A 27,244-nucleotide genomic window follows, 5' to 3' on the forward strand; every position below is an offset into this window, starting at 1 on the left:
AGGTTAACTCTATATACACACACAGAGCAACTCCAGATGTGAGTGCCTATTTAGGAAAAAGAGGTTGAAATAAAAGTTCCTTAATTTGGGGTGGGTGGTCTTTTTTTTTTTTTTAATTTTAAAGCTCTGATTTGGGTAGCCCTATCAAATTTGAGAACGATCTGGAGGAACTAGGAAGATGAAAAATAGGTAGCGAGTGATTTTTTTTTTTGGAATGATCCTCAGAGGAAGTTCAATGGAGAGAGAAGAAGCCGTCGTAGAAAATACCTGTGGTTGCCTGGGCCATCAGAGTCTGAACACGGTGCCCGCCAATCAGCCCATGAAGGTGGGCAGTGTAATTAGAAGAAGCTTTGAGGTTGGTGATGACAGAGCTGCGAGACGCTGCAGGCACAGAGTGGACCACCGTCTCCTGGAGGTGGTCAGAATGCCTAACTTCTACAAGAAAGCTATCAAAGGTGGCCTCTTGGGCTTTCCACGAGAGGGACACACTGGCCCAGGTCACATTTGAGATAGTGAGGTGGCTAAGGAGAGGTTCGGCTACTAAAGCAAGCAGAAAAAAAAATATATATGAAAGCGTGTCAGTTTAAAACACAGTTACAGAGTCAAAAAGCAAAACACATAAGACTAAATCCATAAAGTTTTAGACTTCACCCTTCAATAAAGGCATTGATCCTTTGTTGAAACCCAGATTGAGCCATGAGAAACGAATAGATGGGGTTGGGTAGTTTTCTCCCCTAGGTTTTGGTGTACTTGAATCTGGGGATGGTGGGGGGGGAAGGGGCGACAGCTCCACCACCCTGCTGTAGTCTCACATAGAACGAGGACAGACCCTCCCTCAGCCATGGGTGACTTAAGCGACAGATGATTTTGATGTTATGATGTGAACGCTTTTCTTGGATTTCCTGATTCACAGTCCAAAATGTGCTAAGAATGCTATTTAGAATGGATAAGCCTCTCCTTTCTAAATTCAGATAGAGAATTCTCTTTTGCTGCATGCCAGAGAGCATCTCATGCAGTATGTATATCACAGACACCACAAATTTAAGTAAGAGCGGCTTATGCTTTGGTTGACCAAGTTCCTTATTTAAACATGACTACTTCTGTTTTTGAAATCAACCATTCACTCTCTGGGGGCAAGACAGCATGCTCAGGTCTTTGCTCCTAGAGGTTGTGATGAATCGGGGCGTTCTGGATTGCACAGCTTCCTTGTGCTCCCAACTGATCAGTAACTGCTCTTTTTCTTTTTTCTCCTAACATTTTCCCAGTTGGACAAAAAAAATAGCACCAACACAATTTCATTAAATCACTGGGATACTTGGCAGACAACTTTCCAAATCAAGGACAACTCTGGCTTTTGGTATGGAAGGGCAGAATTCTTTTCTCCAGGTTCCATATGGCAATCAGGACCAGACTACATTTAAGGCTGCACATGTCCTGGTCAGTAACAGGTCAGGCAAGGGGCTTCATGGAAACCCACCATTTGGGCTGCTGCTGGAAGAGAGTTAGGTTAAGTAGTGCTCCAGCCTCGCATCCTGGAAGAGTTAAATGCTCTATGGCTTGTGCCTCAGCAGGCCAGAAGGAGCGGCTTCACCTTGCAAAGAAGACTCTGGAGACCTGGAGAGAGGGTGTCAGACATGGGAGAAAGCAGATGTACCTGTCGTGGCTGTGGTACTGATGATTTGGGTCCGGAGGCTGGGAGCGAGTCCCGAGAGGTAGATAGTAAAATGATTATTAGGGTGTAGCCCTGAGATGTGGGCAGTTCGCTCAGCACCAGAGATATTATATTCCATTGTCTCCAAGAACCTATTGGAATCAACAATTTCAATGGTAAAGGTCTCGAAGGCCCCATCGGTGGCTGTCCAGGAGAGATTGAAGCTCTCAGGAGTTATGTCAGAAACAGTTAAGTTTCCAATTTCAGGTCCTGTGGCTGAAAAAGGGGGCAGGAGAGAAGAAAAAAAAAAATCGGGGGTTAATGATTTGGCTTGTGTTTTAAGACTGAGGCTGTTAATAGAACCATGGATGCTTAGAAGGCTCTGCTAGTTCAGGGTTATGGTGAAATGCAGCAGGTGTTACCCAGCGGTGCCGATGGGAGAGAAAGAGCGGATCTGTTAACAGGAGAAGACCAAGAGGAAGGTTGGGCAGTGAGATTTCCCTGCTCCGGAGCTGCCATACATGATCGGCTGGCTGAGCTTCCGTGCGTGAGAAGCCATCTAAATGACGTCAGCAGGAACTGTGCTGCCTAAGCTCAGATGCTTCAGGGAGCCCCGCCGCAGGGATGCCGGCCATCGGTCAAAAGATAGGCACGCTGGGGCGCCTGGGTGGCTCAGCCATTAAGCGTCTGCCTTCGGCTCAGGTCATGATCCCAGGGTCCTGGAATCGAGCCCCGCATCGGGCTCTCTGCTCGGTAGGGAGCCTGCTTCTCCCTCTCCCACTCCACCTTGCTTGTGTTCCCTCTCTTGCTGTCTCTGTCAGATAAATAATAAAATCTTCAAAAAAAAAAAAAAAAAAAAAGAAAAAAGAAAAAAGAAAAAAGATAAGCGAGTTGGCAGCTCCCAGTCTCTTGAATTGCACTCAGGAGACCGCAAGTTACTTGGCTCCCTCCTGGGGGCATCCTTTGCTTTGAGGGAGCTCCCATCTATTTAAATGAAGACTGAGTAACTGCTGCCATTAGCCTCCCAAGGCGGTACCCTGAGGCTTCTGCTTTTGTGACTTAGAGGGAACTGCCAACTTGTCAGTGTGGTTCTGGGTATGGTCTTCATACCCTGACAAGGACCGGCTGTTTTCATATTCCGTTGGAACAGCTCATCCTCTCTTAACTGCTTCTACATGGGCCAAGAAAGCTACTACTGCATTGCCAACCAGGAGAGCTGAGCTGAGGCAAGGCACTCAGGCCACCCTGTTTGGCCAAGAAATAGCATTTTGTCTGGGAGATGGGCCTACCAGTGCTTTATCATGCAACAGGAATGAAACAGGCAGAGGGCAGGCAGAAGCAGGGTAGGGAGAGCTCGTATTGCTTCTCTAGCAGGGAAGAAGGCCTTCCCATCCCAGCGGATGTGGGAGACACAGATCAGATGGAATTATGACCCTTCTCCCCTCCCACCAATTCATCAGAAACAAGAGTGTTGCTATCATTAAAAAGGAAAAAAAAAACAAAAACAAACCACACACATAAAAGTACTAAGGGCACCCAAACCACAAGATCTGAAGGAAAGACCAGAAATGGAGGTGATTTCTCTTGCCTTCTGGGAAGGGATGATTTATGATCCCTATGTCAGATCAAAGGGCCCTGGGTCCATCCTGGGCAGCCTCAGTTGCAATTCCTGGGCATTTCAAGGTCATCATTCAGACAGTGGCTGTCTGCATTATGTTTATCTCGGCGAGAATTATTGAAATGATTGAGGCTAAAATGCAGAGCTAGCTTTTGCTAGGATCGAGGAGGTGGATGGGTTTGCATGGAAGTTTAGTTGTAATAATTATCTAAAAATGGGGCAGGCACTTGCAGACCCAAGCAAGACAGCCTCTGCTGAGCTTCCAGCCAATGGAGGCACATAGGAAGAGGAGCGACGGAAGACAGTGCGGGGAAGGCCACGCACTGCAGTCGGCTCCCGGGGAGCACTGAAGGCCTTGCCGCTGGGGCAGAATGATGAGTCAAGCTCAACGCATGCTCCTGGGTCGGCACTGGGAGTGCGTCACACCAAGGCCAACACTCCAGGGAGCACCTCTTGATTAAAAGAGCAAAAAAGGGCATCAGATGTTTGACATTCATAGCCTGGGACATTCCTTGCTTCAAATGCTGCTGTGTGGACTTCTCCTAATGAATGGCTTTTTCTTTGGTGCTGTCTCCAGTCATAATTGTGTGATTTTTTTTTTTTTTCCTTTTTGGTCTAGCTATTTGCTAATTTGGTGTTCTAACAATGACTCAGTATCTGAGAGAATTGCCCAGAGGAGAGTACTTCAGTTCTCTTATTATACTCAGTGCATTTTAAAGAAACATTTAAATTAAAACATTTCTTTTAAATGTTAGAACAGCAGTGCCCATGCCCTTGAGGGATCTGGGATAGTAAAGAACCGTTTCCAACTAGCAAAAGGACTCTCTAAAGTAAATAATCTGTGCTCTACCAGAACTCGTACAGGGCAAGGGGCGGCCTTTAGTTCTCCTCCAGCCCTGGAGAGAATTAAAACCATCAGGCTGTCTCCCGAAACAGAAAGCCATCATTCAGAAAGAGAGGGACTGGCAGGACTAGGTAAAGGCTAGGAGAGGCTGGAGACTGGAGGTCAGAAAAGGCAATGTCTCTATCATTCATTCTCGAAATGGCAGGGGCTTGTAGACCGAGGCACAGCTCACAGGGACGGCTCCAAGCATGTGTGGCCAGCCACGAAGAGGCAGAAGGGAAGGACTCAGACATGGAGAGAGGCTGACTTTCTGCACAGTCTCTTGGAGAGGAAGCAGGGTGGCTTGGGGAGGGGCATCGGCAGTGGGAGGAAGGTACCTGTGGAGGCCTCGGCAGAGAGCACCGGTGTCCTATAGCCCCGGATCACCCCGTAGATGGTGACTCTATAAGGGGTGGCGGCCTTGAGGCCCGGGACGGCCACAGCCCGCAGGCTGCCGGGCACCGTGAGGTTCTGAGCTGTCTCCACCCAGTTGGCCTCCTGCACTTGAATGACAAAGTGCTCATAAGCCTGGTCAGCTGCGGTCCAGTTGAGTTTGAGGCCATCCCAGCCAGCCTCGGTCACGGCTAAGTCTCCCAGCTGGGGGAGCTCCTCTGAAGAAGGACAGAGAGGTATTTGTCAGTTCTGCAAACCACAAAAGGAGGAAACCAAACGTCCCACAGCCCGGCTCTAGGGAAGACGGAAAGAGGCGTGAGAATTTTCGTGGGCATGTGTGGTCCTTCTTGGTCCCTGGGCATTTATTTCCTGCTTGAGCGGCCGTAACCTGGCCACAGCTTTCTTCAGGATTGAAAATGGTCAGAAAGGGGAAGATCCGCATGGCTGATCCTTGAGATGGCAATGCCATCCGGTGGGCCACTCCACAGCCCACCGGGAGGTCTCTGGGCATGTGTGGCCAGAACCTATAGGGCAGCTGGGAAAGAGGGCTCACGGGTCAGGGTAAGGGGGGTAGGGATGGTTAGAAGTGCAGGCTTTGCAAGCAGCTGGGCCCTGGCTGGAATTCCAACAATGATATTTACCAGCTGGGTGGTCTCGGACCTGTCACCCAGCTCGTCCCTGAGTCTTACTCTCCACACCTATAAAGGGAGCTGACAGTGACTGTGTGATGGCTCAATACCATTTATAAACCCGAGTGTCATACCCGACCCACAAACTGTGCCCAGTAAGTGGCAGCTCAACAAATACATCATTGTTTAGATGTTTCCCCTTGGAACTTCTCAGCGGTATCGGAGACAATTATTTGCCTCATTTCGTGACTTCACGTTGGAGAGACCGTCTTATTGCTGGCCACCTGCTATCGGACTGGCTTCATAAAGTGTATGCTGTCTCGGTCTGGACAAGTCTGATGTTTTATCTCTGGACTTGACTCGGCTTTCAGGGATCAAATGTTCTGTGCTGGATTCTTGGCTTGGTTCTTTCCCTCCCACCCTTCTGCAAGTACTTTGTGCCTGAATGAAGAATGTCGGCACCACGAAGCAAAGCCATTTGTGCGAAATGAGTGCCCACTTTTAATTAAAAGTGATTATGTTTTGCTTGGTAAACGGTGCAGAGCAGGGTCCACTATTTATCTTTCTACCACGTAGGAGGGAAATTTAATGTAGTTCTTTTTGCTGATTTAGGAAGTCTGGATTCTGGACATGGCAAAACCCACTGCTTAGTGGAACACCTCTGAGGATTAAATGCAATCTCTCAGACTCCTTTTAAAGGCTAAAGGGGCATGGATTCGAAGTTAGAAAAGAAAATATCTGTAGGGATTTCAGCCAAAAAAGTGCACCCGAGGTACTTATTCCCAGGTATTTTAGGACTCCGTGTACTGTGAGGGTCTGAGCAGACTCCGCCTGTTAGAGGGGCTGATTCAAGCTGTACCACGTGACTGTGGTGCTTTTTTTGGGGGGGGGGGATCAGAGCACGAAGTCCCCTCTGCCTCCCTAGCTCACGGAGAAGAGCTGTCCATTTATCTGTCATGGAGTGGGGTTCCTTGTGAGATTTCACGAGCAAAAGGAGTTCTGTTGCTCAAAACAAAAGTTTGCATACTACAGATAGAGACCGTTAGCATCCCGGATCCAGACCACACGGGCCTCAAAGCCCCTTTTGCTCATTTGGTCTGAAGATATTTCAAGCAGCACAGGACAATATAACCTGGCCAGCTTATGTGGATTGCGACATCGCCTTTCTCATTATTGGAATTGTGTGTAGTTTCTAGCAAGGACCAAATTTCCTTGGTATACGTGAGCAAGAAGAACAATTTATTTGAATTAGGTTATTTGGGTGCTATTATCGAAACACAGGACTTATAGAGAAGGGCAAGGACTGAGGGCCCAGCATAAAAACCCTACCAAAAATTTGGCCCATTTGCCCCTTTTAAGGCTGTTTCTAAAAACCTCACGAACAGTAGAGTTTCCTATAACAGATGGAACAGCATATTTCCAGGGGACAAATTGAGATAAATTGTTTTTCCTCCCCCAACTGAATGAAAAACATTGAAGTCACATGTGGCTGTTCTTTATGGAAATGTGCCTGCTGCCCTGAATGTCTTTTAAGGGGAGAGAGAGACTCGGACGGTTTCGGCTGAAGATGGCCAGATCATTTCAAAGGTTATTCCATAGAGATGTGCCCACAAGATGGACGGCAGTCAGGGACTCAGAGGCCACTCACGATAAGATTTCTCTAGAAAGTTTTGACCTTGTTCTTGTGCCAGAGCCCGACTGTTTCTGCTATTTTCATTATGATATGTTGCTACCTGATATATTTACCTATTTGCTGTTCAGTATTTACTACAGGGTGGGAGCTTTGCTAAGCACTTTCCGTCATGGTTTCATTCAGTGCTCAGGACAATGCTCTCAGGTGGGGTATTATCTCTGAACTGGAGGTGAGAAAAGAAGGCTCAGAAACGTCGAATGATAGATCCAAGAACATCCAGCCAGGAAAGTGGAATTCCAACCCAGACCTTCCTGAGTTAGAACTTGCATTTGCGCTGCCTGTCAGGAACATTGGCATAAAACTCTGACGCGTGGGGAATGTTCTCTGAGCCAAAGAGAGGCTGGCTCAGTCACGTCCCTGGTGTGGGAGGAGGGTCCTATACCTGTGACGGCCTCCACAGCAAGGGGTGGAGTGCTGTGGCCTCTGACCTCGCCGTGCAGGGTGACCGTGTAAGGAGTCCCGGCCCGGAGGCCTGGGACTTCCACAGAGCGCAGGCTGCCCGGAACCGTGAGACTGTGAGCTTCCTTGGCCTGGCCAGCCTCCTGGATCTCAATGACAAACTGCTCATAGATCCCATCGGGGGCGGTCCAGTCCAGAGTGAGGCCATCCCAGCGAACCTCGGTCACTGTGAGGTTTCCCAGATCCGGACGCCCCTCTGCATGAGGACATAGAGTTGCTGGGTTACTAAAAAAGGTAATTGCAGGCCGGGATCAGGTGAGAGGACACTTTGGCTGAGGCTGGGATGAGTTGTCTGCTGAGTGTTGATTACAGATGCGTGATTTACCTCAGGTGTTGAGCACTCTGCCTGTTGGCACCAAAGCCAGGGTTTTTCTCTTTGGTCTCTGGGAGTGAAAGATAGTTCTAGGAATTGTTCATAACTTCCATTCTTAACATTTAAATGGGGCTTTGGGGAATCTCTTAGTGTGTTCTTAAAATGAGCTCAGACCACTTTTTTTTTTTTCCACTTGCAAACTGCTTTCCAATTTCTTAGCTATTATGACTGCAACTTGCTTCGAAAGAAAAGTCACCTCTCACTTTTGTAAGGGAAGAGTAGGTGGAATTTTCCATGGAATTGGCTACCATGCTAGACTAGACAAATAAGGGATATGACATTTGGAGGGAAGTGGGGATGATTCACCGGTGTTCCCCAATGTGGCCGAGGCTGAGTCCAGCTTACAGCAGGAAGAGCTCTGATCCTTCCTGAGCAGAGACAAGGGGAGGAAGCAGATTAATGAACTAGTCTACAATACCTGTCAAGACTTCAACAGAGAGAGGAGTCGTGCTGAAGTCCTGCGTGACCCCACGGATGGTGATGGTATAATGAGTGGCTGCTTTGAGCCCGGGCAGGTCCACGGACCTCAGTCCTCCCGGGACTGTGAGGTTCTGGGCTGCCTCGACCGAGTCAGTCTCCTGTACCTGAATGAAAAACTGTTCATAGGCTCCTTCCGGAGCAGTCCAGTTGAGTCTGAGGGCATCCCAGCCCACCTCGGACACCGTGACCTCTCCCACATTGGGAGTTTCCCCTGGAGAAGGACAAAGAACGAGTTTAATGACCAAATCACACAGCAAGATCCAGGGAATCTTGAACACCAGAACAGGCTTTACATTACTTAAAAATATAGGACTTTCTTTAGATAAACATGCATCATGCAGCCTCCTGAATTTGAGAAATAGAGCAAAGAGCATGAGGTCTAGAAAAATATTTGTCATCTTATTTTATTCAAGAATGGCCCCAACCTTCCGTGGACAGGGAGATTAATTTCATGACTTTTTTTTTTTTCCTTTTAAATACGATGCCTTCACATCCCTTCCCAGGAGGGAGTCTGTTTGTGAAGCTAAATATCCCCGCCACTGGGGCTGTGTGTATTGTCCCCAGGCAGGGCTCTGCACAACCCCAAAGGGTGTTGTTCACATAGGGTGCGGTGTCAAAGGAGCCCCTGGAGTCACACAGCCTGACGGCTCCCCTTTGTTAGACACCAGAGCGCTACAACTTGGGGCAGAACAAGTCCATTCAAAAGTGAGTTGCGTCCGATGATCCGTGGGTAGTTTCCTGTTAGGGACAAAAGAAGCTAGAAACGGAAGGGTGAGAGAGAGGTACCTGTGGAGGCCTCGGCAGAGAGCACCGGTGTCCTATAGCCCCGGATCACCCCGTAGATGGTGACTCTATAAGGGGTGGCGGCCTTGAGGCCCGGGACGGCCACAGCCCGCAGGCTGCCGGGCACCGTGAGGTTCTGAGCTGTCTCCATCCTGTTGGCCTCCTGCACCTGAATGACAAAGTGCTCATAGGCCTGGTCAGCTGCGGTCCAGTTGAGTTTGAGGCCATCCCAGCCAACCTCGGTCACGGTGAGGTTTTCCAGTTCAGGGGCATGGCCTGAATAATGACAGAGATGGGTCAGTTAAGCCATTCCTCAAACCCCTTTCCTTCTGGGAACCCAGAAATGGCAAACCCATTGCCAATGCTGCAAAGGCCTGTGGTGGGGGCTGGGGCGGGGCCGAGCGCCATGTTTCTCTCACTGTATCCATCCCCCAGTGCTGCTGTCGCCATCAAAACATCAACAGAAAACTCAATATAATACTTATTTGCCCTGTTGCCTCTTTGGGTGTGTCTTTTGGAAATGGTATTTTCCTACTGACCAGTGTCCGGTGGATCTAGAAAACTCTACATATCCATGTTAGTAGTGCTCTAGGCTTTGGTTTCCATTTTGGAATGTGTCTCTTATCATAAGGATGAGATCATAAGGAACAGCGTCTGGCTCTTCTCAGGGTTCTTGGTCTGAGCTGCTCAGCCTTCTGTATTTTGAGAAAATTGGCTCCTCTTAGATTCCCTTCCTTTTCATGCTTCCTCAATCTCGTCTAGGAGATCTGTTTTATAGTCTCTATGCTGGGATTTTAGTCAGTTTCCGGGGCTCAAGTCAGTTTACATAAAACCACTTCAGGAAGATCAGAGATAAATGAACACGATCCAAGGAAGGCCGTACTGAGGAAGGCGAGGAGTCTTTGCAAAACCGCCCCTTACTAGAGAGAAAGACTGAGGCTTTGGACAAACAGAGCTTATTAACCTCAGTTAAAACCGAAGGTGCCATCGTCATTCATCTCCTGAACACAGAAAGTACAGCAACAACACACCTGTCTGATTACCCCTTCCAGGTGATAATTTGCCCAGGGCTGAGCTTAAGTGGGCTTGGTGTGACCTAGAGGAAAGGATTTTCCCTGGAAATGGATCCTGTAAATAACAGAGCAAGAACTGCCTCCAGCTCACTGAAAGGAACAAATTGTTTCTCTATTCATGCCTCCCATTGGCTGCTGGTTTCAAAAGAGCCCAATGTGCCCATCAAAGCACGCTTCTAACTTAAAAATCCTAGCTTGATTGGATTGAAGATTTCCTTTCTGAGGGAAAAATATTTCTTTTCAGGAATCTATTTAATTCAGACTTTTCCAAGTTCTGGGAAAGGTTTTCCTTAATGTTTCATGTTGACAAAGCCTGCACTCCTGCAAATCTTGTTTGATCTGGAACAGGGGTCTGCAGACTATGATCTGAGGGTCAAATCTGGCCTACTGCCTGTTTTTGGTAATGAACTGCTAACAACAGTTTTTTATATTTTTTAATGGTTGGGGCAAAATCCGAAAAGAAGACTATTTCATGATATATGAAAATACAAATGAAATTCAAATTTCGGTGTAATAAATAAAGTTTTATTGGAGCATACAGCCATGGTTGTTCATTCATGTATTGTTGATGGCTGCTTTGGTGCTAAAGGCCCCCTTGAAGAGTTGTGACAGAAACCTTACGGCCTGAGAACTCTAAAACATTTACTCTCTGGCCCTTACAGAAAATGTTGGCCATACCCGATCCTGCACTACATTCTATGGGCTCCTCATACAACCCAAATTCACGCCTTGAAGCTCACCCGAAGCCCTGTAGCAGTTCTTAACCACACAAACGTGACCTCGATGAGAAAGACAGCACCTAACACATCTCGTTTTGGGGGAAGAAAGGGAGAGTCAGCCATCCTTAAACCCCTTGGCCCTTGTGAGGCCAAGAGCAGTGCTCCAGATGTAACAGTCGTCTCCTTGACCTTGGGATTTAAGCACAACTAAAATCAGGAGTGTGTCCTTCTCAAATATTCTAGTAGTCTTCATGCATGAAGAGATACAGGACAAAAATCAGTCTAAGCAACTCTTTAAGGTTAGAAAAAATTAATCCTATCAACCACAAATGCCCCCTATGACTCATCCCACTTTCCTCTTTTTTTCTCCTCCTGCTGTCAAAACTGCTTGTCAGGAACTTGGATGGCACTGACAAGTTTCCTCTTTATGTGAATTAAGTCACTGTCTTTCCTTCTTGGCTAACCGCTTTTTAAGCTGTCTCTCTGATTCAGACATAAAGCTTTTTTTTTTCCCCCCATGAAAACCATGTTGCAGGAGAGGTGAGGAGAGTTACCTAACTGGGGCAGGGAGGAGGGCTTATGGATGGTCTATGAAAGCTCTTGCAGTAAAGATGGATGGAGAGAGGACAGGAGGGGATGTGCAGTGGGAACTCTCTCTTCCTGACAGAACCATCTTTTCTCTTTGGATCGGCTTTTTTTTAAATGCCACTGACTCTATTATATGACCACCCCTCTCGTCCTGTTTCATCCGTTCTTACAGGTGACAGAGTGACTTTCACGTAACGTCATGTTGCTCAATAAACAGTAATAATCAGGGTGATATTTCCACCAAAACGTTTGACTATTCTTCCACTTTTTTTTTGGATCAGCAGGTCAAGAAAGAGTATCAGTTTATCTTTAGTGAGCCGTGCTGTGACTGTTCCTGTTATGGGTGCTATTGGTCCCCTGCCCCCCACCCCATCCTTTCACTAAACACATGCTAGTCAGATAAGTAAAATGAATGGAATTGATAGATAAATTGAAGGGAGAGAGATAATTATGAAATTAGAGGGAAAAATACTAATAAAAATACAGTGGACAACAGCTGAGGTGGGGACTAAGAGGTTTCACATAAATGCAGATTCTACATTTCAACAGCAAATGACACACTGGTGGCCTTACTGTCCCAGAAGCCCAGTGTTTCCGCTGTATAGTTCCACGCTGGATTTCTTGGCATTTCTTTATGAAAAGGCTGTTGTCTTTTTCTTACAGCTGTGCACTGGCATCCACCCTCTGAACAATGTGAGTGGGCCTGGGAAATCAGAATTTCGAAATCCCATTTCTATGCTCATGGTGGGTTGACCAGCTGGCCTGGAGGAATTTCAGGCTGTGCCAACTTAAAACTTTCAGATGCGCCAACTTTAAATCTTCCACCATCTTGTAGATGGTAATTATCAAGTGGTAGCTGATTAGGAATTCACTTTCAGTGTTCACTGATGGGAGAGAGTGCTTCTCCCACAGCAGGTGGATGGCCAAATTCAAGCCTGAGGACCCCAAAGGGTAGATTTAATTGCCTTGATCTCATCTTATAAACTCAAGATTAATTAAAATTAAAAGCCTTGCCTGCCTTTAAACTTTTCAGTGACTCTTTATCACTGTCAAGAATGGAGACCAAGCCCACTAGCATGATACTGACTGCCCTCTGTAGACCGTCTCTGATGATGTCTCCAACCCCATACCTTGCTGTTCTCCTGCTCCATCATAGAGCAGGACTGGACAGCTTGTGTTTCACTACTATGAAGTTGCTCATGCCTGTGAGCTTCTCACATGCTGTTCCTCCTGCTGGAAATGTCATTACCCCCTTCTGCACTTCCTTTCTTCTTTTCCTCTTTGAGGACTCAGCCAAGTGTCATGTCTTCCAGAAAGCCTTCTCTGATATCCTTCCTTCCCCTCGCTCAGGTTTGGAATGGGTCCTTGTTTCTGCTCCCATAGCTTCCCACACTTCCCTCTAAACAGACTGGTTATATTCTTATAATTTTGGTTTTGATTCTCTCTTTCCCATTGCAAAGGGCTTCACTGTGTGCCTTTCTGTTCTACACAGACACCAGCATTCCCTAACCCATAGCAGTTAAGTAATAAATATTTGTTGGATGATTAAATATTTGAATACATTCAGGTTGCTCCATGAATAAATCAAAACGGCATCACAGCAGAATGTTCCCTATTACTTGCAGCTGTGACTGTAAGAAAAATCCCACTTTTCTGTTTCCCAAACCCATGAGAATCACTGGGGTATCACTGATGAGTCTTCCGCTGGTATGGAAAGATGCTTTATTGGCCTTGTATTTTACGTAGTCTCTCTGCTTTATGTCCCTACTGCTCACCTACAAATTCATGGCCTCCGTTTTAAGCAGGGTTTCACTGAGTTTATCAAAATATAAATGCAGGGGGTGGGGCATGGGGGAGATGCCGGGCATGGGGGAGATGCCTGGCACACACTAATTTTCCTCAACATTAATGGGATTCTACCTTTCTCTCGCTTTCCTTCTCTCTCTCTTTCCCTCCCTCGCTCTTTTCATCACCCCTTTCCTTTCTCCCTCCCTCTTTTCCTTCCTTCCTTTTCTATCTAGAGTAAGCTTAATTGAAGGCAGCAGAATAACTTCCCTTCCCTTAATCCTAAATGGAGAGAATTTGGGTTGTTAATACAGAAGTAGAAGGAAAAGACCAGGAGAGTCAATGGAACACTACCAGTTTGGAGTAGCTGGGGTTCCCAAATGCTCGTGAAGCACATGTCTTGTGCTTGGCTGTGTCTAAGGCACTGGGGACGATGCAGCACTGGATAAAGGAGGTAGAGTCTTTACCTTCTGGGCGGTAGTAGGAGGCAGGTCCTAGGCAAGTAAGCCAACTACTGAATAATGTCGGGCCAGATAAGTGTCATGAGGAACTCTGCAGCACCCTGAAGGGGTAAATCAGGATGGGAACACCATTTCAGACTGGTGGCCAGAAAAGTCTACTGAGAGGACACTTGAGCTGAATAAAATGAGGGAGATGCCGATGAATAACTGGGAGAGGAGTGGTATTTAGGCAGCAGGAATAGCATGTGCAAATGCCCTGAGGTAGAAGCAGGCTTGGCATACTCAAGGAACAGCGGGAAGGCCAGGGTGACCAGGGTGAAATGAATAAGGGGACGAGTGGTGGGAGTGAGATCAGAGAGACTGGAAGGGACAGATTCTGTAGGGCCACGTAGGCTGTGGTAGGGTCTTTGGATTTTATTTCAGGTGTGATGGGCAGCTAGCTTACGCATACTTGTAATTTGGTTCTGTGTCAAGGACAAAGCTTGCCCTTTGGCTCAATTTCATGGCTAGAGCTCTGGAATTCCCTGGGAAAAAATGCTCTGGGGGCAGCCAATTCCGCATCTTCTCCATAAGATCCACAGAAAATGAGCAGCACTTTGCAGACTTCTGCTATTAAGAATCTGGTGATGGGGGCGCCTGGCAGGCACCTGTCGGTTGAGCATCCAACTCTTGGTTTCAGCTCAGGTCATGATCTCAAGATTGTGGGATCCAGCCCCGCATCAGGCTCTGCGCTCAGCGTGGAGTCTGCTTGAGATTCTCTCTCCCTCTCTGTCTCCCTCTACCCCTCCTGCTCGTGCTCTCTCGCAAATAAATAAGTAAATCTTTCAAAAAAAGAGATCAAAAAAAAAGAATCTAGTGATGCAGAACAGGGAATCCCTTTCTTCTGAGGTTTGAACCTGTGGCCCTTTGACATCGTGGGACTCAAAACCACACAGTACCTTTGCCCAAGAGCTCCCACGTGATCTGTTTCTGTTTTCTTCCCATATGTGTTTTCTTCCCATATGTACAAGGCCAAGTGCCTCTACTGGTACTTATTTCCATAATCCACAACAGAGTCCTGTTTGCCTTTATGTGTCTGTGCAAAAGCTTCCTCCCATTTTAAGCCTATCCTGATGCCCAGAAATCATCCTGTGCTCCCGCTGCACCCTCTGTACCCCCAACTCTAGCAAGCGGAGTGTTGTGTTGTTGTCTGTCGGTCTGTGTACCAGCAATTTCCCCGGCAGCACAGATCTGTCCCAACTGATCTACTGTCCACAGAACTTAGCACACGGAGCTCATCTGTAAACATTATGGGTCAAGGAATGTAGAGGACTTGAAAGGATAGAATTCGAGAGAAGGAAAGAGATGTCTACCTCACTTTTAATGAAATAAAATTGTCCTATGGAGAAAGCCCTAGGGAAAAATATTCTGCAGACTGTGGGGGAAGAGCCAATAAAAGGGACTCTGAACATTTTTCCTGTAATGAAAGATGTCTTTAAATAGACAACATGATTTTTTGGAAACCGTATTAAGGATGTGTGGCTGGGGAAATGAAACCACTGAGTCTCTGGGATGCCAAAACTGGGCTCTTAGTCAGAGACCAAGTAATCCAGCCTGTGGTTCATTTGAAAGCTTTCATCTTCCTGAGCTGCTGAGGCCTGGGGGCTTCCCCACTGGAGACCGGGGATAACCTAGCTGCAGCCAGAGGGTAAAATGATTGAGTAGAGACAGGAAACTCTTTGATAAAGTATTTGTCGAACTCAGGGAAAGATGAAGAGAGAGACAGGGCAAGTGAGAGAAGGAAGAGGAGGAGGAGAGGAAGTAGAAAGAAAGAAGAGAAAGAAATTTCTTTCTCTGTTTTCCAGATTCATTTGCTGTCCGTCCCTTGACACCTTATGACAAGCTCATGTTTATAAAGCTGACACATTCAAATCTCTACCCTGGATTTATTTCTTCTGGATTCTATTTTGCCCCTCCCTTATCTGATTGAACTGCCCCTCCAGAGCACCCTTGATGATCATATCATAGCTGGCTGGGAAGCAGTGCGTGCACAGAGCACACTTTAGACTCTCTGAACAGGCTGCTCTTTGTCCACCAAATATCCATTCTCTCTCCCTTATAAACAACCACAATTTTATGTGGGCAGCAACAAGCTGAGCCAGACTGCCTTTCCCAGACTTGCTTATAGTGTGGAGTGGCCCGTAAAATATGAGGAGAAATCAACGGTGAGGTTTCTAGAAAGACTCATCTAAGATGTGCTCCTTCTTGGTTTTGGTTCTTCCTCCTTCAGGCTGCCTAGTACACAGATGTGAAGGCTGTACTGTGGCAGCCATATTGTGACATGAAAGTGACTTTGGGAATGGAGCCAAGGACTAAGAATGGTGGAACAGAAAAAGAGAAGGAGCCCAAGCCCCTGATACCTTGGAACTGCTATGCCAGACCTGAACCACCTAGCCTCAGATTTACCTTATGAGAAGAAATCAACTTCCATTTTGTTGAAGTGACTGTTTTTTGAGTTCTCTGTTATTTGCAGGGGAAGGTACTCATACATGACAAAGACTCTTCAAGGCATTTCCAGATTTGCCCATCATTATGACCCCTTTTCTGCTTATTGAGATTGAGTTGGACTAAAATCTCTGCCATGACAGTTTCTCCAGCTGCCCCTGATTCTCCCAATCACCCCCTTTCCTTGATGGTGTTCCATCTAACATCTGATAACATATCTGATATCTGATAGTCTTCCCCACGGACAGAGAGCAAGAGCACATGAGTGAAAATAACAATGCTAAGTACATGACCCACTTTCCCCTCAAATGTCAGCACACTACAATGTATTCAGTGGGTTCTCAGTAAAGACTAATTAAATTGAGACTAAAGACTATTACTTGTCAAGCCCTGTAGAATTAACATTTTCCACCTAGACCTCTTGAATAGTTTGGGGCCACAACTCTATGCATATATTTTTTATATAGGAAGAATGGACTTTTTTTCTGATTATTTTTTCAACTTAGCTACCGAGGAACTGTGGCAGCTGGTACGAGGAACAGGATATTTGGGCTAGAAGGAACACCAGAGATCAGGATTTAGCCGTCATGGAAAAACCAAGTTCGCCTCTTGAAGACTAGGAGAAAAGAGAAAATGAGGAGGGCGCTGTGCAAGCCTCAAAGGATCATACACAACTTTTCAGGTAACCTTAGAGGGAAGTAAAAGACCTGGAATAAAAACATTTAGTGGGATGGGTGCCTGGCTGGCTCAGTCGGTGGAACGCGTGACTCTTGATCTTGGGGTCATGAGTTCGAGCCTCATGTTAGGTGTAGAGCTTACTAAAATAAACAAACAAACTTAAAAACATTTAGTGGGAAGTAACCAAAGAATTATTACCAATATCTTGGTCATCTTGAAAAAAAATAAAGTAAAAAGTAAATTAATTGTTAGGCTAAAGAGGGAGGACAAAAAATAAACAATTTAAAATACTCTGTAAAATGCACAAAATTAATTAAAAAAAAAAGAACCAAAGACAAACACAAACCCTGATGCTTTTAAGTTCTCCCAGGAAGAAATATTTAAAAAACGCTAGTGAGTCCCCAGCAAGAAGACTCTGCTGAATCAGTTAACAGAGTTTGAAAAGAGAAGTCAGTCGCTCCCTCAAAGTGCTATGTAGAGAAAGTTGTGCATTTTCTCACCTTCCCTTATGGAGACAGCCTGACTTATGGGTCTGCAAACCTCAGAATCAACAGAGCCTCTGGAGGGAGTTCAGAGGCTGACCTCACCTGTGGATGACTTCACTCGTGCGGGTTTGCTCTTGTGCCTGCCCTTCTCCGCGGTAAGGAGGATGCTGTATTCCTTCCCGGGTTCCAGGCCTCTCAGGACATAGGAAGTGGTGTCTCTTGGAAGTTTCACCTCCACTGGCTGGCCTGAGGGCAGGCTGTAGTTGAGGCGGTAATGGTCAAACTTGGCCGAAGGCCTCCTCCAGAGCAGGGTCAGGTTGGTCTCTGTGGTTTCAGAAACCCGCAGGTCCTTGGGTGCGTCTATGTCTGGGAGGAAAGCAGAGAGATGAACAGGCCTCAGGCTGGGAGGCAGGGCTGCTCCTGGGGCTGAAAGGCAGCTCTGGGCTAGGATCCTAACTCTGCCCTACAGGGGGCTGTGTGCCTGCAGGTGACTGTCCCATCTGGGTCTATTTTCCCCTCTCTAAGATGCCACAGTACAGTGCCTTGTTGAGTTTTGGAAGATTAAAAAGAATATTCTGGTATATATCCATACCATGAAATACTACTTAATTAAAAGCATCTAAAAAGAACTGACCGTTGACACAAGAAACAATTTGAATGGACCTCGAGAGAATTAGACTGAGTGAAAAAGCCTATCGCGGCAGAATACATTCTCTGTATGATTCCTTACATGTAGCATTCTTGAAATAACAACAATACAGAGATGAAGACTAGGGATTGCCCAGGGTTAGGGAGAGGGGGCTGGGAGGGAGGTGCCTGTGGCTATAAAAAAGGGGACAAAAGCGACCCTAGTGATGGAATTATTCTGTGTCTTAACTGTACCAGTGGATGAAAAAAGTTTTGTGGGATAAAATTGCGTAAGACTAAATATGCACACACATAAAAATGAGTTGCATGCACCACTGGTGAAATGTGCATAAGGTTGATAGATTGTATCAATATCAGTTTCCTGGCTGTGATATCGTTCAGTGGCTACACAGTTGTGAACCATTGGAGGAAACTGGGCAAAGGGTTTAGGGGGATCTCTCTGTATTGTTTCTCGCAACAGCATGTGAATTGACAATTACCTCAAAATAAAAAGATAAAAAAGAGTGTGAGTGTGTGTGCTCAGCACGGCGCCGGCATAATGAGGAAGTTCCAGGAGCATGGTGTACATCCTCTTTGCACACCAGACCCCTTTTCTTCACAGTGCCTGGGGCAAGTAAGGAGGAGGCTGGTGGAGAAGCAGAGGGAAGAGTTTTCTTTAACAAATTTTCCGGTGGGTGGGTGGGGGGTGGGACTTGAGGAAAGAATCAATAATGGCTTTAAGTCATACAGCTCCTCACCACCCTCCTCCAAAGGCTGGAGCTTCAGGATGTAATGGGTAAGAGCAAAGTCTGTCTGAAACTATGTTCCTGCTCCTTATGGTCTGTAGGACAATGGTATGCTATAAAAGTCAGGTGTTTTCTAAGAGAAAACCTCCCAGATGTGTTTGGATTAGTCCATGGTTTATTAAAAAAAAAAAAAAAAAGGAACTGATTACCAACTTAAAAATAGTTTGCAGGTTTCTTATAGAATCTGGTTCCAATTTCTCCTAAAAAAAATCTCATTTCCCTTCAGGATCATTTAGATGCAGTGTGCTTATGTTACTTCTGAATTAGACAGCTGGGTTAGATGATCCTAGGGGCCCCTTTCTCTTCTGTGCATCCACTGTTTCTTTCAAAATAGGTTTTCTGCCTCCTGGGCCCCAGCGCGTCTGCCAGCGCCAGCCCAGCGGTGGTGAGGATCCAGGGGTGGCTCACCTGTGGCCGCGTTGATGGTGGCCGGATCGCTCTCCTTGTCTGCCTTCACAGCGGACACTCCGATCCCATATTCGGTTCCCGGCCTCAGACCTAAGGGAGAATGGGCAGGTGGATATTCAGACCCAAACTGGAAAGACTTTCAGAGGGTCATCAAAATAGCCCTGAGCTGCCCGTCGCTGGAGGCTATGATTTCTGTGTCTGGTATGTTCTACAGACTGCCTCGCTCAAGTCCAAGTGAGAGGAATTGCTGGGAACCGCACTTTTTTCTGTATGTGGAGGGCTGCAAAATAGGGACATGCCCCCCGCGGGCGGGCTGGGTCTGGGATGCAGAGCTCACCTGTGAGCGTGGTTCTGGTGGTGGCTTGCTGGCTCCTTGGGACTTCGACCTCGGCATGGTCACCTCCGGAGATGGGGGCGTACTTAATTCTATAACTGTCAACGGCCGCCTTGCCATTCTTCCATTCCAGGGTGATGCTGTTGTCCGTCTGGGAGACGCGGCGGAGATTTCTAGGAGCATCCAGGCCTGTTTGGAAGAGGAAAGGACATTTGCATCGAAAAGACCGGCACAAGGAGCGTGGGAGTCTGACAATACAAGCTGAGACATGACAGGCACCTGCCATTGGAGAAAAATGACAACATCTCCCCCCACCCACCTCAATACCTGATCTAAATAAATACTGCATATTGAGCACCTTTCCTCATTATTTTATTTCATTTTATTTTATATTATTTTATTTTTTTTTACCTTTCCCCATTAATAATGTGTGTGATATTCTAGTCATTCACATGCTCCTCAGATTTTATGCTTAAAAAAACTATACAGAAACTTACAAATAAGGTCTGTGAGTATAAGAACTGATCTGTTGTGCCCATCACTGTATTTCTAGTAATTCATGCGGTGCTTACTGAGCTCTGAAAAAATATTTATTGACTCAATGATTGATGGACACATTGGGACTTCTAAGAAAATGCCACAGGGTCACCAGGGTGGCTCAGTCAGTTAAGCCTCCGTTTTCAGCTCAGTAGGGCTCTGCGCTCAGCAGGGAGTCAGCTTGAGGGTTCTCTCTCCCTCCCTCTCCCTCTGCCCCTACCCTCGCTCATGCTCTCTCTCTCTCTCAAGTAAGTAAATAAAATCTTTAAAAGAACAATAAAAGAATGCCACAGGCTCAGAGGTTACAGGCATCTTTCTCATTCATGCTTTCCATAAACTGTATTTTATTATGAAAATATTTATTTGAATCTTATTTTAATCAAAACTTCTTTTGTCTGAGATTATCAGACCAGCACCTTCTGGTTTTGTTTTTTTTAGAAAGTTATTTGGATATTGTTTTTTTTTTCTTTAAAAAGCTAATCAATTGCTACAATATTTTAAAATAAACATTTAAAGGAATAATTTCCCTTTCTATTTTCCTACTGTCAAAGGAGCCTGGAAGACTCTGCAGCAGATTGGGACACAAGTCTCACAACCCTTCTCTCCTGGCTGTTCACCGGGGAAGGTCTGCTACCTGTCGTGAAGGTCTCCTTGGCCGGGTTGCTGGACATGTCACCCCTGCGGGAGATGAGGGACACCTCATACTCGGTGTCCGGCTTCAGGTTCCCAATGGAGTACTGGTTCTCATCGTGAGTGAGATCGATGGTGGTGCGGTCGCCAGGCACATCTTTGATTCCGTAGGAGAGCTCAACGCCATCAATCTCGGCCAGGGGTTTGAACCAAGTGATCAGGGCTGTGGTGTCCGTGACATCTTTCACCTCAATCTGGCTGGGGGCGTCCAAGCCTGTGATGGGCAGACAGCAGGGTGGTTTCAGAGATTGGGGCTGGGGCCAGGGGCTTAGCAGAGAGGGGCTTGCAGCCATCCAGCTCCATGCATGCAGCTCAGTGTCTCCTGACCCTCTGATCTTCTTTTGTCTTTCTGAGTCCCCACTTCCCATCCGACAAGCTCTAGGTAAGGATGATCAGAACCGCCCTGCTGGGTTTCTTGTTTTTTCCAACATGAAAGGAGACCATGCTTGTAAAGCACCTAGCACAGAGCCTGGAGCATGGCAGCTACATGAGAAATGATCGTGGCCCTCTTATTATTATCATTATGGTTCTCATGAATTGGAGAAACATGCTTAGGGCCTTTTTTCATTTAAAAAACATTGATTTACATCTGAAACTAATGATGTAGTATAAGTTGGCTAATTGAATTTAAATACAAAAATACAAAATAAAAAGCATTGATTTCGTCTCTCTGGCTTTTTATTAGGCAAAACTCCCTGAATGGTCGATAACTTCTCCATCACAATTATGGAGCCCAAAAGCGAGGCCACCCCTGGCTTGGCCAGGTATGGAGAGTTACTTGTGAGGAAAGAATTCAGGCAGGAAGTCACGGCTTGTCCCAAGCCCCGCCATCCTTGTGCCTTCATCTCAGCCCTCCTCCCTTCCCACCCACCCCTGTGTTGTCGTGCTGTGCTGTGTGCTGTTGTGCTGTGATGGCAGGTGTGGCATGCTATTTCTCAACTCCGGCCTCTGCACTTGCTCTTCTTTTGTGTCTTCTTCCTGCGATTGCCCCTCCTTCTCTAAAAAATCTCCTATTCATCCTTCAAAACCCCACTTATATGTCACTTCCTAACGAGAGTCCTCTTTGACCCTTGTTGTAATCAGGTGAACACATGCGCCCTCCCCAACAAGTATAAAGCTTCAGTTTTTGTAAGATGAGTAAGTTCTTAGAGATGTGCCAGACAGCACAGTGCCTGTGGGTAACAGTACTCATTGAAAGAGTACATCTCGTTCTAAGTGGTCTTTGCACAATTAAAAATAAGAGAATCCTAATGCACTTTTTTCACTGTTCTGTAAAATATTTCTCTATAATTTATTCAAACTGTATTATTCAACTTAGGGTCTAAATTCATTTATTTAGAGAGTGGATCTTTGACCCCTTTTAATCCCTGGCATAGCATCAGACTTTGTCATTTATGTCTGAATTCTTTTTTTCTAATTATATAAACAATTTTAATGCAAACATTAAAACAGACGGAGAATTTGGCAAATGCCTAAAATTAAGATTTTAAGGCATTTAGTCAATGTTTCTTTATTTCTACAATTTAAAAATAGCTACGTTTGTGTTTTCAGCATTGGTTGAGGAAACAATATCAAATGAAAGGAACTTCAGTGTTATCTAGAGAATGAGAAGGAGGAATAAGTCCTATCTATGAGAAACCTGCAGAGTCTATTTTTTGAATTCTAAGCGTTGATCCATCCATCAGTCTCAGCTAATGGACAACAAACCCACAGAATGCAATGAAAACAAAGCTACAATTCAACAGTGAAGCTGCCTGTCCCCTGTTCTTACAGGTGCTAGCAAGCACCCAAACCACACCTGCTACTGTCCTCAGCAGCCCTTTCGTAAGAAGCTGGGATTGAGTCAAGCTCACTGACCCCTCCCACCCCCCAGATTTGGGACCCTTGAATAGCGGAGACTAGCACTGCTGTGGCTTCCTACACGCCAAGCATAGTGCCCTGTCACGTATGTCTGAACTCTCATGACAACCCTGCAAGGACACTATAAACCCATGTTCCTCATGGTAGGTCATAGGCTTATAAGAAGTAAAACTTCACAAGGTGATGGTGAGTGGTGAAGCTGGAATTCATACTCAGGTCTGTTTGGGTCCAAAGCCCACGCTCTTGCTCCTTTAAATGTGAATGCCTCTCGGGATGCCTGGGTGGCTCAGTCAGTTAAGCATCTGCCTTCGGCTCAGGTCATGATCCCAGGTTCCTGGGATCGAGTCCCGCACTGGGCTCCTTACTCAGTGGGGAGCCTGCATCTCCCTCTGCCTGCCGTTCCTCCTGTTTGTGGGCTCTTTCTCTCTGTCTCTCACGAATAAATAAAATCTTGAAAAAAAAAAATGTGAACGCTTCTCAAAAGCATCCAGAAATGGTTGTAATACAGCCTTATATTGATACGAGCAGGAAGGAGCCACTTTGTCACCCAAAATTTAAGGTCCTTTAACCTGGATAAAGTTCAGCTATCAGCAAAATGAACATGTAAGTGTCTGCCTCTCAGTGTTGATATTTATGTGATTAGGGAACTTTAGCTGCTGGGATGTTTGTCCTTTGAGAAGAACAAAGCAGCTAATCCCCAGAATTAGATTAAAAAGCAAGGGGCAGGTAAATGGTTTTTTGCAGTTTTGGTGTGCCCTCTCTATAGCAGGCAAGCATTTGCTGGATCTTTTCTACGCCCTTCTGGTGATCTAATGATTTTTTCCTGTCGATACCTGTTCTCTACCTACCACAGAGGGATGGTGTCAGAATGACGGAAAACACTTGCCTATAAAGGAGACAACGTAGGAGTTGGCTCTGAGCTAGGCAAAATGTGCAAATATTTAAATGCAAGATGTTCTTTCTTGTCATTAGTCAACAGATTTAACTTTTCCAACAACCTCCTGCCAAAAAGAATCAATTGCTTAAACAGTTGGCACAGATGCTATCTTGAAGAAGATAAAGAGGTTTTCCCAAATGGCAATGCAAAATAATTTTATTTATTTATTGATGTTTAAAATTTTGCTTCTTGGTAGGACAACTCCAAATCCAGATTTTCTTTCCCCCCCTCAGCAAACGATCTAGTAGTGCTAAATTCTATTCTACCCCCAAGAAGTTCTGACATCTTTATTATTGAGTGACATTTAGTTTACGTTCCTATTGGAGATATGGGATGAACATTCTACATAGATGGGTGCCTTGTCAATGCTAGTGGTAAAGGGGTGAAAGTTCTAACACTGGATCCTCACTGACAACTGTGGCCCCATGGTGGCCCAGTTGTTCACCATGTGGCATTTGTATAACTGATTTCGATTCCCTAAGCCTCAGTTTCTACTCTTGAGAAATAATAACAATAATATTTGCCCTAGTTCTTTCATAAGACCAGTGTATCAGGTTGGACGATACGGTAGGTTATTTATAATGGTCTCTCTTATTGATCTTCCTATACCTGTGCCCTCTTTGAGATGTCACTTTGAGGCTCCTCTCATCAAGGGACAGATCTGTCCCCACCCCTTAAATGTGGACTCGCCTTGAGATGTGCTTTGACAGAGTGACACAGTGCTCAGCTGCCGTGTGAGCAGGCCCAGGTTAGCATACACTGGAGGCTGAGAGACCATGGGAAGCAGAAAGGCACGTCCTGGTTGAGGCCACCCAAGGCCCCCCAGCCCCCAGCCCACACAGATGCAAAAGCGAGCCCGCTCAAAACCAGAATTGCCCAGCTGAGCCCAACCCCAAATCACCAATGTGCAGAACTAGTGTTTTAAGCCACTAAGTTTGGGGCTTGTTTCTCATGTAGCAACATCCAGTTGATGCAGAGCTACGTAAGAGGAGACGTCCTCAAGCAGAGGCGCTCTGGGGAACAGTCAGCTTCATCATGGGTCTGTGCTAGTAAAGGTGATACTCACGGGTGGTGGTCACCCTCTTCAGGCCCGGGCCCCGGGTATTGTTTTTCACGATGTGCAGAGAGATCTCATATTCTTGCCCCGGGGCTAGGCCAGTCTGCCGGTATGTGGTCTCTGGCCTCCTCAGGCTTTTGGTGATCTCTCCCTCATCTTCTTTATTCTGAAAGATAGGAGCACCTTGGTAAGACCTAAAGAAGGTTCCGGCCTCTTCTTCTCTGTGACTCGCTCCTTCCGCATCCACTCCTTCACTAAGCTCTCCCCAGGCAGCAGATCAGCATGGCAGGGGCTGAGGACACACAGAGGATAAGGACATTCCTCGAGGTGGCTTCTCCCTCTTGTAAACCTCTCTACTCGCTCCTTTGACGCTCAAGTCAAGTGCCAGGATGTGAGAGCCAAAGCAGTCTAGAGCCACAGATTCAGTTCTTCCTTTGATAGACTGAGGAGCGAGCATCAGAGAAGTTGTGTGGCTGTCCCACTGACACCCAGCTAGGTAGTGGCAGAGCCTGGGCTCGGACTCAGGAACCTGCTTTCCTGCCTCTCATGTGCTCTAAGGCCCAGAGAGAAGGGATACTCAATCTCAGATATGCCTGGAGGCATTTGGAGACAGAGCTCATTTGTTCCCTTCCGAGTAGAGATTTGCCAGACTGAGGAGCAAGGGGACGGCTCAGCATCTATTTGAGCTCACAGCCCTAAAGGGCTATGCTTACTGACCCATTAAAGTCACTTAGAATATATATGCACACATGTAGGGGCTAACTAACTACAGCCCCGTCTCCCACCAGAAGCTAAGGAAATAAAAGTCTGTAGAGCGCTCGGACTGTCTTTCAGATCCTTGAGGTCACATACGCCCGCTCCTCTGTGCTCCTTACCATATTCCGGAAGATGATCTCCCACGTTTCAAAAGCAATGTCCAGGGGATCCCATTCCACTTCCACAGATGTCTCCTTGATGGACTTGAACTTTAGGCCTTCAGGTGCAGGCAAGTCTGTCAGGAAGAACAGAGGGAAGGATGGCTCCGTGTTGGGGGTGGGGAGGAGTGGACGCAGAGGTGATTCCCCTAAACCCACCCCCGTCAGAGCTGGATTCTATTTTTGACTACTCCTGGGATGCTGTTTACGACGAGGCAGTGTGACAATTAGCATTAGGGTCCACCATACGATTAAATCCTGGCAGTTTCATATGGTGAAGCCATATGAACCCCGGATGTAGAATCAGACAGACTTGGGCTCGAATCTAAGCTCCACATTACAAGCTTTGTGTGCATGGGCAAGTTGCACAAAGGGCACCAAGCCTCAGCTTCTCCACTCGGGAGGAAGAGGTAAGTATGCCTGTTCTTGGGAATGTTTTGAGGACTGAGCGGTAAGTTGCATGTTGACCGCTGGGCACGGTTCCTGGTGCATGGCACATTTCAATACGTGGCAGCCAATGTTATGTTTACTAAGCAAAAATAAGGACCAATTTCTAGCCACAACTTGCTTTTTAGGTATGAGGGGAATTATACTGATGTTGGATTCTTAAAGGAACAATTGAACCCTAATGTTTCTACTTTTTTTTTTTTTTAAATATGTAGACAATGAGCTTCTTAGATAGGTAGTAGTAGAATAGAGTGGGTAAGAGCATAAACCCGCAACCAGACTGCCAGGGTTTAAATCCCATCTTATTAAGAGTACGACTGGGGAGGAGCTGCTGACCATTTACTCTCAGTTTTCTCATCTGTAAAATGGGTTAATAATTGTCCCTATCTCACAGGGTTATGGTGAGTTAAATGAATTACTAGATTAGGGGTTTCTTTAAAAAAAATTCAGTGCAACGGTGAAAGGACAGCAATGCATACGGGGCAAAGGTGCAGCAGTGACCCATGGGGGTGGGCCATGCACTGGGCAAGCCGAGGGCAGTAGAGGCTGCGGGGGTGGGGGTGGGTTCTGCGCACTCACACGTGGCCACCCTGGCGCTGACAGGAATGCTCTTCTTGTTCTCCAGGATGGCAAAGACACGGATAAAGTACTCCACGCCGGGCTCCAGCTCCCGGATGGTGGTGGACGTCTGGTCCCCGGGCACGCGGAACTGCATTTCCAGGCCGTCCTCGTGGGTGGGTGTGTACATGACCAGGTACTCTGTGACCCGCATCTCATTGTCCCAGGCCAGGTTTACGGTCTCTTCCGTCACTTCTGTCACGATGAGGTCTTTGGGAGGGGACACTGGCAGGAAGACGAAAGGACAGCTTGGGTCAGGTGGTGCCAGTAAGGTCCTCCATAAACTCTCTCTAGGTTTGTTTCTTTTCACTTGTCCCCTCCACTGCCAATCACAGAGCCCTAAAATCCAGCTTCCATTAAAATGAAAAACCTGTCAAGGACATCCTGCTGTGATTCAACTTGAAAACCTTTGGTGACCTTCGGGTTAAAGTGCTGGGTCTGCAGTGTGGCCTTCAGGCTTCTTTGTGACCTGGCCCCTCCGACTTCTCTACTCTCTGGACCTTAGCTCATATTCAGGCCATTTGCATGGGAACAGGCAGCCTGAGCTTGGCTCCCTGCTCTGAACTCAAGGTCCTACATCGTCAGTGCTGGAAGGGTATCTGGGGCTCATCTGGTCCAATTTTTTTATTTTCTAGATGTGAGTGAAGCAGAGGGACTGGCCTAACTTTGCTTATCTCATCAAATTTGGGACTCACACCTCCTCCCTGCCAGCCTGGTGTTCTTTCCAACCAGGCTTCCCTGCCTTGGGCCCATTAAACACATTTATTTATGCAT

General features: G+C 46.5%; 1 protein-coding gene across 10 annotated transcripts in view; it reads right to left on the minus strand.

Moving 5' to 3' along the window:
* TNC (tenascin C) overlaps window positions 1–27,244 on the minus strand; it is a 92,026-nt gene that overhangs the window by 31,989 nt on the left and 32,793 nt on the right. For 3 of the 10 annotated variants that reach the window (XM_057313713.1, XM_057313715.1, XM_057313716.1), the window contains exons 4-16: window positions 26,432–26,695; window positions 25,367–25,482; window positions 24,501–24,657; window positions 20,582–20,851; window positions 19,414–19,599; window positions 19,077–19,166; window positions 17,338–17,601; window positions 8,966–9,238; window positions 8,118–8,390; window positions 7,250–7,522; window positions 4,491–4,763; window positions 1,655–1,927; window positions 268–540 (exon numbers count right to left, since the gene is read on the minus strand). In XM_057313713.1, the coding sequence (XP_057169696.1) occupies window positions 268–540; window positions 1,655–1,927; window positions 4,491–4,763; window positions 7,250–7,522; window positions 8,118–8,390; window positions 8,966–9,238; window positions 17,338–17,601; window positions 19,077–19,166; window positions 19,414–19,599; window positions 20,582–20,851; window positions 24,501–24,657; window positions 25,367–25,482; window positions 26,432–26,695 (2,985 nt within the window). The remainder of the gene's footprint in view (window positions 1–267; window positions 541–1,654; window positions 1,928–4,490; window positions 4,764–7,249; window positions 7,523–8,117; window positions 8,391–8,965; window positions 9,239–17,337; window positions 17,602–19,076; window positions 19,167–19,413; window positions 19,600–20,581; window positions 20,852–24,500; window positions 24,658–25,366; window positions 25,483–26,431; window positions 26,696–27,244) is intronic. The other 7 variants (XM_026513853.4, XM_057313719.1, XM_057313718.1 and 4 more) reach the window with 5 other exon arrangements.

The sequence above is a fragment of the Ursus arctos genome, unplaced genomic scaffold (genome assembly GCF_023065955.2).
Source record: "Ursus arctos isolate Adak ecotype North America unplaced genomic scaffold, UrsArc2.0 scaffold_18, whole genome shotgun sequence".
In the NCBI taxonomy this organism is placed as follows: domain Eukaryota; kingdom Metazoa; phylum Chordata; class Mammalia; order Carnivora; family Ursidae; genus Ursus; species Ursus arctos.